The following is a 13,829-nucleotide window of genomic DNA, read 5'->3' on the forward strand; positions in this document are numbered from 1 at the left end:
AAAGTTTGCGTCCTTTCAGATTTGGTATTAACATATGCAGGAAGACTCAGATTCATAAACTTGACACACACATTAGAACATACGTGTCAAACTCAAGGCCCGCGGGCCAAATCCGGCCCGCGGTGGAATTATCTTTGGCCCGCGAGATAATATCTAATTACTATTAAAGCTGGCCCCAGTAATCGAAGCGCCTATGGCATATGATATGGCTAATGCTGAGTTTATTCAGGTACCAGGTTTTCAGGGTTTTTAGTGTTTATTCGGCAGTCTTGCTCGGCAGTCTTCTTCATAAGAAACGGAATTTGTAAAGTGAAACACTTTGTAGTTATAGCAGAGACTGAGACACATGAGAGCAGGCTGAAAAAACGGAGGCAACAAAAGCTGCGTTCGCATGCGTCCGACTGATCCGGCCCGCATGAAGCTGCATTTTGCTCAATCCGGCCCGTGACCTAAAATGAGTTTGACACCCCTGCATTAGAATATCATTCTTCAAATGAAACTGGCATTGGTTCCTGTGCAAAGCTCTTAAATACACATAACAAACCGTGCATTCAGTCTTTTTTTACTGTTGTCATAGAATACTGGAGTACAGAAAGAGGCCCTTTAGCTCATCCAGTCCATGCTAAACTATTAATCTGCCTAGTCTCATTAACTTGCACCTGGACCCAGCCTTCTAAACCCTTCCCATCCACGTACCTATCCAAATTTCTCTTAAATATTGTCATTGAAATGATATCCACCACTTCCACAGGCAGCTCATTCCACACTTTTATCTCACCATCCTCTGAGTGAAGAAGATTCCCTTCATGTTCCACTTAAACATTTCATCTTTCCCCTTTAACTCATAACCTCTAGTTTTAGTCTCACCCAAACCTCAGTGGAAAAAGTCTGCTTGCATATACCTTATCTATGTCCGTCATAATATTGTACATCTCTATCAAATCTTCACTCATTCTCCTGTACTCCTGGCAATATTCTTGTAAATTTGCACCGCACCCTTTCAATCTTATTGACATCTTTGCTGTGGGTAGATGACCCGAACTGCAAATAATACTCCTGATTAAGCCTCATCGATTATTTAAACAACTCCAACATAACATTTCAACTCCTGTACTCAATACTTTGATTTATGAAGGCCGAAGTGCCAAAAGCCTTCTTTATGACACTAATGATGTCACTATCAAGGAATTATGAATTGCTTTAAATTGGTGGACTGGACAACTTCAGGGATTCATTTTCGAGTCTGAATGCAAATGCCACAGTTGTTATTGACTTCATCAAGAACTGTGTGGATGGGTGTATGCCTTCGAGAACATACCGGACACAGGACATACCCACATTAAAAGCCATGGGTAAACCAGGAGATTCAAAGTCTGCTGAGGGCTAGATCTGTGGCATTCATTACTGGTGATCCAGCACTATATGGGAAGTACAGGTACAACCAATGGAAGCCTATTTTATGGGTGAATAAACAGTTCTGATTGAAGTTGTTGATGGTATTGGATGCATGTTAGCTCTGGCAGGGTTTGAAGGCTGTTACTTCCTACAAAGCATAATTAACATTTTAAATGGTTGTAATGTTTCACTCTCTGATGAGCTCAATGCCTTTATGCACACTTTGAAAGGGAGAATAAAACTATACATGTAGAAATCCCTGCACCATCCGATGATGATTTTGTAGGCCAATGGCAGAAGAGCAGGGTGAGCTGCCTCAAGGACTATTACCCAGTTGCACTCACATCTATTGTAATAAAGTACTTTGAGAGTCACGGCTAGAGTCAACTCCTGCCTAAGCAAAGACCTGGACCTGCTGCAATTTGCCTATCGCCGCAATAAGTCTACAGTGGATACAATCTCACCGGCTCTCACTGGCCTTGAATCACCTGGACAATAGTAATACCTACATCAGGCTGCTGCTTATTGATTACAGCTCAGGGTTCAACACAATCTCAGTTTTGTTCAACAAGCTCTAAAATGCGGACCTCTGTACCTTCCTCTGCAACTGGACCTTTGACTTCCTGACCAGGAGACATGGTCTGTGCAGACTGGAAATAACATTTCCTCCTTGCTGACAATCACCACTGGCACAACTCAAGGATGCGTGCTTAGGAGGAGTTTATATTTTAAATAAAATTCCACCCCAAAGTAACTAAGAGTTGGGTAGAACTGTTCAATATGCTACTCATACCCGCAACGTTGTTGATATATTGCTGCTGCTTCAAAGCTTTTAATCTCCTGATTTATCAGCTTAATCTATGCTTATTGCTGTGCCTTTGCACAGAGTTTTCTTCCAGTTTCTCCTTGTGGCCTGCTGTTCAGACAGTGAACAGCACTGCAAATTTGCAGCTCAACAAGAGTACTGGCAAAATCTTAAAGGAATGCTATATTTGAGCAGTCCAGCTGTCGCAACAGAGGCCTGAGATTGGGATCAGGGTGAGCTTGCCTGAAAACAGCTTGTGCCTTTCTGGGTAGATTAAGTATCACTGAAGTCTCTGCTACCAGAGAAATGAAAAACTATCAATGCAGAGCTCCACAGATTATGTTTCTTCTCACTATAGACTCTGGAAGTTGGGAAGTTGGTGTTGGGATAAGGAATTGACCATTTTACTGAGAAGAGAAGAAACTTCTTTACATAGGCACTTGTAAATAGTTATAATTCTTTGCCCTAGAGCAATATGGATCCTTAGTTGTTGAAACTTTCAAGGCAGAGTGATAGAAAGTTATGAATATCAAGGTAAGTGGGGATCATCTCCCAGGAACCGAAAGTAACATGGCAGAATGGCTTTGGGGAGAGATGGAGGGGGTACAGTTTAGTGATCTCTGAAGTTCTGATTTCATATAGAAAATCCAAACCTATGATCATATGATCTGTATTCCCTATGACCACTCATTCCCACTAGGGACAGAATCCCTGGTTTCCCAAGTATTTGTCACTGAACAATACAAATACATATGTTAGGATTCTGTTCATTGACTACAGCTCAGCATTTAATACAAGCATTTCCACAGTTCTGATTGAAAAGCTCCAGAATTTGGGCCTCTGTACCTTCCTCTGCAACAGGATCCTCAACTTATTAACCAGAAAACCACAATCTGGTTGCATCGGTAATAACATCTCCAGCTCGCTGACAGTCAACGTCAACACTGGCACACCTCAGGGTTGTGTGCTTAGCCCTCTGGTCTACTCTCTCTGCATCCATGACCGTGTGGTTAGGCATGGCTTAAGTGCCATCTATAAATCTGCTGATGATATAACTGTCGTTGGCAGAAGTTCAGATGGTGTTGACAGGGCGTGCGGAGTGAGATATATCAGCTAGTTTAGTGGTGTTGCAGCAATAACCTTGTACTCAACATCAGTACGACCAAAGAACATTGTGGACTTCAGAAAGGATAAGATGAGAAAACACACTCCAGTCCTCATAGGGGGATCAGAAGTGGAAAGATTAAGCAATTTCAAGTTCCTGGGTGTCAATATCTCTGATGATCTAACCTGGACTCAACATACTGATGCAGCTACAAAGAAGGCACGACAGTGGCTATATTTCATTGGGAGTTTAAGGAGATTTGGTTTGTCACCTAAAACACACTTACATTTCTACAGTTGTTCTGTGGAGAGCATTCTAACTGGCTGTATCACCATCTGGTATCAGGGGGCTACTACATAGGATAGAAGTAGGCTGCAGAGGGTTGTAAACTTAGCTCCATCATGGGCACTAGCTTCCATAATATCCAGGACATCCTCAAGGATCGATGCCTCATAAAGGCAGTGTCCTCATTGAGGACTCCACCATCACCCAGCTCATACCATCAGGAAAGAGGTACAGAAGTATGAAGGCACACACTTAACAATTCAGGAACAATTTCTTCCCCTCTGCTATCTGATTTCTGAATGGACACAGAACTCACTGCTGTTTTATTTCTATTCTTGCTCTACTTATTTAATTTGACTATTTTGTATATATATTTACTATAATTCATGTTTTATTTTTATTATTATTTATTGCATTGTAGTGCTGCTGCAAGGTTAACGAATTTCATGACACATGCCGGTGATATTAAACCTGATTGTGAACTTCGCTGTATTTAGCATAGGAGGTCATTACTGACTCTAACATTCAGTTACAATTTTATCTTTCAATGTTCTTGGGTTAGCTTCCCTGATTGTTATGTGATTATTTCCTTCCATGACAAAACAATGTAAGGTAAATAGTTAGATTCAAACACATAGGGATCTATGGGCGAATATCCACCAACCTATGAAAGCAGTGGGACGGATATATAAAGTCGTCAAAAGGATATATCGGATACTTGATTTATTTGATTTAGACACAGGATACAAGCGGTCACTTTAGACTAGTATAAAACACTATTGCGAACACAGCTGAACCACTGTGTAGAGTTTAGGATTTGGGACACCATACTACAAGAGGGTTTTGACAGCACTGGCAGAGGCAGCAGAGAGGATTTGCAAGAATGTTTTTGGAGATGGAAGGTTAAAGTTTTGAGAGGAGACTGTTCAGCCTGGGATTAAATTTTTTTCAACTGAAAGTATAGAAAATAATAAAAAACCTCACTAGAATAAACGTCTAGAATCTATTTCCTTTGCCAGATAGTTCGATAATTATGAGGCATTGATTTAAAGTTGAAAGGTTCCAAGAGAGTCAAATGAAACATGTATTATCCAAAAAGTGTCAAGTTTATGGAACTCTGGGCCAGAAAGAGTGTTGAAGCAGAAACCTTTACCATGTTAGATGGTACCTGGATCAGCTTTGAAGTGTAAAACTACAAACTAAGAGTTGGGTCTCTCTACATGGTTTGTAATGCTTAGTACGGGCATTACAAAGTTCATGAGAAATACTGGCTGAATGGCTTCCAAGTATACAGAAGGCTTCTGATGTGCTGATTACCCAGAAAGCTTGTCAGAACAATATCATAAGCTAAAGGAATGATATCAAATCAAGGTGCAATTCTCCTTGCTCAAATTATTCAGAAAACACTTAAATTTCTAGGGTTTATTTCAAGTCCTTTCAATCAATCTTTCTTTTATTGGCTTTCAAATGGATTCTTTCACTTATTCCTAATTCCATTCTCTTCCAACTATTTCTGACAAGTCCACACATCAGCTCCTTCTTTTCAAAAGATCCTGCATCTTCATGAGGAGACCACTGCAAAAGATAAGGCTGCTAAGTATGAAAGTGTCACCAGCTGTCCATGTGCACTCAGTTCCTCAGTTACCTAGGTAAGGTAGGTCAATCACTAGGGTTAATCTTGTTTTTTTTTCTGATTCAGTTTGAATCTTCGCTGTTACCTTGTGGACTGGACCTGAAATGTTCCCAATCCTTCATGCATGAAAATTTATTTTGTCCCTTTTCTGAGTCTGCTTCTCACCTGAGATGACTTTTTCCAGCTTTCCGGGATGCCAATTATACCTCTTCCTTTTCACATTTTCTTCAGTTCTTCTTTAGTAGATCCTAATCAGGCACTTTTCCCCATTAGTATTCTCATCTGTCTTCCTTACTTCTCTTTTCCATCCTTGCCCTTCTTCACCAATAATCTACTGTGTGATCATGTATCTTTGAGGAGATTGCACTTGTGTACTGGTCATATGTTCTAGGATATCCCAGAGCATTTCATAACCAATGAAACACTGTGGAGCAATCAGTGTGACATAAATAAATTTTCAGAGAATGAGGATGGGGTCATGAATATCAACATAATAAACATAAGTTAATCTGTTTCATTGGGAGACAACAAGAATGCAAAGAGAAATTCACAAATCTACTCTAATAACGTCTTGGGACAACCGGTGGTTTTGAATAGATGGATGATATTCCTATACTCCAGTGAAGAGTCATACTAGATTAACAGTCTTGGACAAAGACCGAATCCTTACACCTTTACACCATACAGGGTCTTGGCCCGAAATGTCGACAGTGCTTCTCCCTATAGATGCTGCCTGGCCTGCTGTGTTCCACCAGCATTTTGTGTGTGTTGTTTGAATTTCCAGCATCTGCAGATTTCCTCGTGTTTGCTCTTTAAATATCTACATATTTCTTTTTTTCCAGTTTTAGTCTCCCCGCTGTGCTTGTTTACCATGCTATAAGATCAGACTCCTAAGTATATGTTGAGTCAGTGATTAGGAGGAACAACAACATGTAACGGACTAAAATAATGAAATTCAGTACAAACCCTTGCCATTTCATTGTTTTAGAATTCCTTTCTGAGCCAGATAAGTATGACCATACAAATGAATGGTCCTCTCCCTGAGATTGAGTAATTGGGATGACAGTGATGGCCCTGTGAGACGATTACACCATAATTCTGTCACCTATTGTTGCTCTGATAGAACAAGATTGTGCATATTAATGCCAGGGAGCTTCAACCTCACATGTGCCAATCTCTGAGTTAGCCACTGAAATGACATCCCTGAAGTCTTGGCCAGCAACAAGATGTTAATCATTTTGTTTTAAATCAAAAGTGCACTGTAAACATATGTGACTTTAAGGGTTGGAAATTCTATTCCATAAAAAAGAAACTGCCTCCTGTTTATCAACAGAAGGCAGTTTCTATTGTAAGTCAATTAACTTCTGGAGTATTGGCCAAAGTTAATGACAAATGACAATCAACTTTTAATTTGCTTTAGATATGCTTTGTTCAGCATCTGGGGTTTCTGCTTCCCTTCTTGTCATCAGTGAAGTGCAGTACTCTCCATTCCTCCCTCTCCCTCTGCAATTTAAAATTATAAAACACAAAAGATTCTGCAAATGCTAGAAATCCAGAGTTAACATAAACAAAAAGTTGGAGAATCTACTGGCTTGGTTACTGAACTGTTCAAACATTTGAAGAGTAATAGGAGTGAACTTGTTTTATCTGTCTATAGAATTAAAAATTCTCAAAAAGAGGAAAATCAAATTGAAAGTAAATGGGGGACCGTTGAAAATATTTGGTTCAATAAACAAACCAGGGACAAACATTTTTTTCTTTATCCTACCTTCTCAGCTTACTTGCTTGAACCAGGAACTAAAGGAACATTGACCAGACATGAAAACAGGAGGCTAATCTCAGTTCACACAAATGTGAACAAAAATGAGCAAATAAATACACTGATAAAATGTTCCTGTCCCATAGGATCATCATCTTTTGTCAAATACACTACTCATGACAGTAATAAAGATTAACTAATAGCTAAAATATAGGGTTGCTCAAGTGTCAGTAATTTAAACTAACTGATAAGTCTACCTCTCACAATGAAAGGGATAAGGCCAACAAGCTTGGTTCAGCTAACTCCCATCTATTTTTTCTCTTAACAATGTCCCTGGAAGCAAGCCCAATAATTGAAATTTATTGGAGGGTTATTTTTAAATATGCTGGTTAACACATTCACACCAAATTCCTGTCCATACTATTTTAATGAAGCTATAACCAGTTTAAAATGAATGAGCTAATGACCCTGACAAGTAGTGCAGAAAGGACTTTGACATAACCACGCTAACCAGGACACTAAAAATAACATAAAGAAAAAATTTTGACTCACAAGTTGCATTTAAAATCACTTTGTCTGGCTATTTTACTGACGCCCATTTGTCTGAAATAATTCTATTTGTACTTCCTGTTTACACTGGTTATAAAATACTTATTCTAGTTTTACTTTTTATAATCTATATTATTATAGCCAGTTTCTCTAAAACAATTCCAATATTCTTTATTTTTCCTCAGATTCCAGAAAATGCTATGATTGGCCATCTCTGCAACCTCTTGATCTTCTCTGAACACCCTAAACTAGAAAGCCATGCAGCAGAAAGTGAATTTTACATTCAAGCTATCTGGAGTGATGGTAGTAAGTGAATGGTATGCATCATGAAAATCGTATCTTTTTCACCTTAATTAAAATTTATTGTATTTTTACAAGTTGGTTTTATACGCAGGGATCAAGGCAAGTTCCCTTCAACTAGATCTTGTTGCCAAAATTACAGGATGATCCCATGTCTCAAGGACAAAACTACATGCAAATTGGCTGAATAATCATTGGGGAATTAAGAAGATTTCTTAATTTTCAGTGAACATATCATTTTCAGAAAATAATGTAAAAGGCAAATTGCCTCTCCTACCAAATCATTAAATGAACCATCTAACCCAACCAAAGTTAAGTCTGGATCATAGTCAACAGATTTGGAATATCAGTCTCTCATTAGCCCAACAAGGATTAATCAAAATGTATTTTTGCAGAATTGCTTCAGCCTTTCACAAATAAGATCAGTCAAAGATTGCACAGAAACAGTTTCAACCAGTTCTGTCCTGAATTAGGGTCTAGACAGTTTTGGAATTTAATTTCCAAGTTAACCAGGCCCTACAACTTGAAAAGGATACCTATTTTGGCTGTCTGATAACTCATTTCAATTAATTTTGTTGAAAGTCATTTATCAGGGTGCACAGAACTGTAATCAAATGAAAGCATTTTAAGATAATTGCAAACTATTTTATCAGGTTAAAAATGGCACTATTTCATCTTTCATCATTGAATATTTTGCTCTGTTACATAGACATTTTATTAAAATATTTGAAAACAAATGGTATACACACACACACACATACATACATACTAGCTTTTATATCTTTTCTGATGTGCCTTAATGTAGAGTCATTGAGCTGAAGAGGTCCTTTGGTCCAGCTCATCCATGCCAACTATTTATCTCCATTTGTCAGTATTAAGCACATATTTCTCTACTCCTTTCCTACAAAAATATCCATCTAAAAGCCTTTTAAGTGCTTTAATTGTACATGCCTCTGCTGCTTCTTCTGACAGATTGTTCCACATGACCACTACCCTCTTGGTCAAGACTTGCACCTCAGATTTCCTTTAAATTTCTCTTCATTCACCTTAAATCTATTCCCTTTATATTTAGACTCTCCCAACCTTGGAAAAAGAAACCATTTACCCCATCTGTCAAACTATTTACCCAAGAATACAAAGAGAGGCTGCCCTGATGCGATATGGCATGGACTTGATGCGCTTCATGTCCTCCTTGTATAATATGTAAGTCCATAAGTAAGTAACCAAACACATTATTTGTGTTGATGTTTGTGGGGGGAGTTAACATTTTCTTGATAGCAGGAAAACTTGCTATTCCTGTGCAAAGGGTACCATGAAATCTTTAACTTCCACTTAAGAAAAATAGGGCAACAGTTGAAAACTTAATCAAAGGCCACGATCTCCAAAATGTTTTTAGCATTCCACTGAAAAAGAAGCTTATATAAACATATAATTTAGGAGCAGGTTTCGGCTGCCTTGCTCTCTAATCCTTCTGCTCCCTTTCTAATCAAGTACATATCTACCTCTGCCTTAAAAATATTCAAAGACTCTGACTCCATCAGTTTTGGGGAAGAATGTTCTGAAGACTCATAACGGTCTGCTCCAATGTAATGAAAATTACAATTAGCAACATAAATTACATGCTTTTACAAAAAATAAACACTTGCAGGGTCTCAAATTTATTTCTGGAAACTTGAATATATTTGGCTGGAGCCAAAGCTGGAACAGTCCTTGACATAAACACTTAGTGAGTAATACTTTGACTAGTTAGAGATAAAACATGATTGTGAATTGAATAACAAAAAGTGGTTAATTAATGAGTGTTTTTAATTTTACTGCTCTAATGCAACTCCATTCAGCTGTTGCACAAATTACTTCATATTTCAACTCTGATATAACTACATGCACTGAGTGAATCTATGTTCTTGCTAGGGAGTCCTTTCATAGAAGACTCTACATTCCTCCAAAAATGCTGGAAACCAGCCTACTGATTTAAGATATATGTGTTCCTTGATGAAAATACCACAGGTACTGGAGATAATTATTCTGAAACTGAAACAAAACATTGCAGTTGCTGGATATTTTTAAATAAAGACAGAAATGCTAGAAAGACAGATCTTTGATGAAAGAAGCAAAAATAAGATCTCAAGTTGATGACTTTCCATAACTCCTGATGAAAGGTCATCAACATTCAATAATAACTGTTTTTCTCTTTGTAGATGCTATTTGACGTGCTGAGTATTTCTAGCATATTTTGCTTTTGTCTCTGAAAGGTATTTCATTTTGAGTTTGCATGCTGAGTTTCTGAAAGGCAATTGAGCTGATGTTCATAAAATACAAAGAATGATATGCTCATTTTAGATGCTTCAATTTAGAGATGAAGATCATAACTGAGTGCATTACTTAAAACCAGTACTCGGCAAATGCTGCATTTGACTTACTGTGCCTTAGCCAGTTCTTTGCTAGACCAAATCAAAACTAATCACCCTCTCAAATTCTGGGGACAAAGCTGTATCTTCTCATCTTAAAATACTTATCTATTTCCCCTCAAAATAGATATGATGATCACCACCTTCATGTGAACCTGTCTTGAATCACTGAACATTTTGGTATCTGGCATCAGTTACTTACATATACTCCAGGTGGACCAGGCGGACCCATATCACCCTAATAAAAACAAAAGTATCAGTTAATAATTAACTGGTCAACAGACAACTCATTTTATCAAGTTTTCAATGCTGAATAACTCCATAAGGAACATGGTTTAAAAAATTGTAAAACTAAGGAAGTTGAAAAGAAAGATTCATCTGATCTTTAACTAGTTATGTGAACCACAACATGCCAATCGTGTTTATCTTTTTGTATTTCTTAGAAGTCCATCATCCACATTCAAAATACTTTTATGATTTTAATTAATGATAAAAGAACCCTTAGTACTTTCATGATACAGTAGAAGGCGGCATTTTCATCTATCAAATATATAGTATTTCAACTTAAATCACAAGAGAAATATTGCCTAATTTCCAAGAGTTTCTTTATATCCTCATTCTTTTGTGTTGTCCGTATCAAAAAGTTCTTCTTGAGTACCATGTCAAGACTTTACAGCTCCAGTAATGCATCATATGAGAACAATGTATGACAAATGTCATCCTTAACATGGTAAAGCAAATGATTCTCTTGAATGGACCACAGTAAAGAAGCACTATTGCTTTCAGAAGAATGGTCTTAAGCCTAACAGGATTTGTCTTTTTGCAAGGGCTATCACAATTTCAGACTCCTCCCTTTTTCTCTGCCTGAGATTGATTTGCCATTGCTGTTTATAACACTTTATATTTTAGAACTGTTGTTGTCCTATTTTATGATGTTCCACTGATAATGAAGGTAAAGGCACTAGACTTGGACACAATCCGAGTATAATCCTACTAATACATTACAGGCGAGTCATGTTACTCCCATGTACTTATATTCTGTGCATCTGCTCACACAGCTCATTCCGTTTGACTTGCCAATTGGTTTCCACATTGCAGAAATGTTTTCAATGAGTGGTCTGTATCACTCTCAAGCTCAGTCATTTGAAACATTATCCCCTTCATTGCATAATCATATTTACTATCTACTAATTTAGAACCTGAATGCAGTGTTTCATATTTCTCAATGTTGAATGTCACTTGCTACTTACTCATCCATCCAAATTTTGCCTCCTTAGGATTTTAATTATCATCAATTAATCTCATTATTCCATATTACTTAATAGACAGCTGAATTACTTATAAATGTTTAATAAGAGACTAAAAATAAATCCTTAAGGGACTCCCACCTGTTAATTCTATTTGACATGGACATTTCCAATTCTCTTTAATATGGAGGGCTATGGTCCGGGTGCAGGTTAATGGGACTAGCAGATTAATGGTTCAGCATGAACTTGATGGGCCAAAGTTCCTATTTCTTTGCTGTAGTGTTCTATGACTCGATCAATCAGATTCTGTAGCCTGGAAATTACTGGTAATGCTGCATTTGGGACGTCTTAATTTTGTGAATATGAATTCAATTAATTTTGCCCAGGTCCTTTCAAGAAAAACATTAAATACATTTCATTAATCTATCACATTAAGCTTGTGCAGTGTCTAAAATGTAGAAAAGTGAATTAACGTTCAATGTTAGAGAGCTGAACCAGGCTGCTGATTCACTATCACTGGTTGTACATTAGCAAACAAGCCAAAGCTACTGTACTCCATCCAATACATTTGTGAAGAAAAAAACAATTTCTTCCAACTGCTTGTCTTTTGCAGTGGAAGCTCCTAGCTCACAAGAGGAAAAACTTCTAATTATTACTGGCCTCTACTGAAATTTCAGTTGGCACTTACTTTTTCACCTTTTACGCCAGCTGGACCCATGTCACCAGAGTCACCTTTTAAACCCTGTGTGAAGACAAAAGTAAAATGCTCTAATTGGATATTTTATTCAACCATAAACCAGCTGTTTAATAATTATAGCTCTAATCAGTTCAATTTTCAGGCATTTAAAATAAAGGGTTATAAAAAATTGTCCAAGCATATTAAGTATTATCAAAAAAGCCAAATATCTGTTAGAAAAATCTGTCACTTATTAAATAGTATTTCCCATATCTGATGTGTTTTGCTTTTAGTCTTTGCATTTAATGCTGAACTAAAGGAATGTAGTTCCACTTCAGATCATTTATCATATTACTACAACATCATGTGCATGCCAAACAGCTAAGGAGCTGTGTAATGCAAAGATGTACACACTCCCAAAACACTAACCAATGTTCTGTATTGCAGTCACATCTTATCACGAATAATGGGACATAATTAAATAGCAAACTCCTACAACATCCCGAGCTTTCATGAAATGGAACATGGATGTCAACAACCAGGCTGTAGCATTTGTAAACATTTTCAGTCAGAAGTGGGTACGGCTGATCTGTCTTGCTTCCTTACGATCTTACCATCACAGAACCTAGTGTCCAGCTAGTTCAGCTCGTTCCAAGTGACCATAAGATATAGGGATAGAATTAGGCCATTCAGCCCATCTGGTCTTCTCTACCATTCCATCATGGCTGATTTATTATCCTGCGCAGCTCCTTTTGGAGTTTGGGTGCATGTCAACTAACCTCTTAGCATGTCTCTGGGATATGTAAGAATACTGAAGTACTCACAGAGAAAAAAGCCTTGCATGGTTACTGGGAGAACATATACATTCCATATAGATTGCATCTGAGGTCAGTATCAAACATGGGGCACCTGGAAGTGAAAGGGAAGCAGCCTGATGCTTGATTGGATGTACTTGCTGCACCACTATGACAATATTCTATATGATCCGTAGCCAATAATATTTGTGCATATGTGAATGCAATGCCTATCCATATCAAGAGGCTGAATGTTAATGATTGATGAGTAGACATTACAATTGTCCAGACCCTCCTACCAGCAACAATTGGAAACTCAAATGGACCAGCCACGTAACTACAATAGCAAGTAGAAGTTGGGTATTGCATGGAAATCATTTCAACTCCTGAAGCCTAGTCCATATACCCCAAAGCATGATGTAATAGTTTCCAATTGGCTGAATAAATGCTGCTCCAACAAGATTCAAGAAGCTTTGACAGAACCCAGAACAAAGAAACCACTCACCCAACAGTTCACTGACGTTATTCTAATAGTATTGTAACTTCACCAAAGAAAGACAAGGTAGGAGAAAACACTGTCATGTACAGGTTTCCATCAAAGTCATACATCTTCCTGACTGCAAAATATATTGCCAGTCCTCCACTGTTACTAGACTATATCTTGGAACCCACTGCCATTAGCATGGTGGGAGTTCATTCACTCAAAGGGATGCTGTGCTTCAAGAACATCATTCATCGCCACCTTTCTTGAGGATAATCAAGGATGGCAACAATGCGGCAAGTGATGCTGAATTCTATTCATTTTTAATGTTGTCATTTAATCAATGCATGGGATTGCTGTAACTAACTTGCTCAACAGAAAGGGAATTCCTA

At 37.8% G+C, this 13,829-nt stretch overlaps 1 protein-coding gene across 1 annotated transcript in view; it reads right to left on the reverse strand.

The window, feature by feature from the left end:
- Window positions 1–13,829, reverse strand: part of LOC140733322 (uncharacterized) — a 340,527-nt gene that overhangs the window by 222,668 nt on the left and 104,030 nt on the right. Inside the window, exons 11-12 of the mRNA XM_073056501.1 lie at window positions 12,175–12,228; window positions 10,442–10,477 (exon numbers count right to left, since the gene is read on the reverse strand). Coding sequence (XP_072912602.1) covers window positions 10,442–10,477; window positions 12,175–12,228 — 90 coding nt within the window. The remainder of the gene's footprint in view (window positions 1–10,441; window positions 10,478–12,174; window positions 12,229–13,829) is intronic.

This window comes from Hemitrygon akajei, chromosome 9 (genome assembly GCF_048418815.1).
Source record: "Hemitrygon akajei chromosome 9, sHemAka1.3, whole genome shotgun sequence".
NCBI lineage: Eukaryota > Metazoa > Chordata > Chondrichthyes > Myliobatiformes > Dasyatidae > Hemitrygon > Hemitrygon akajei.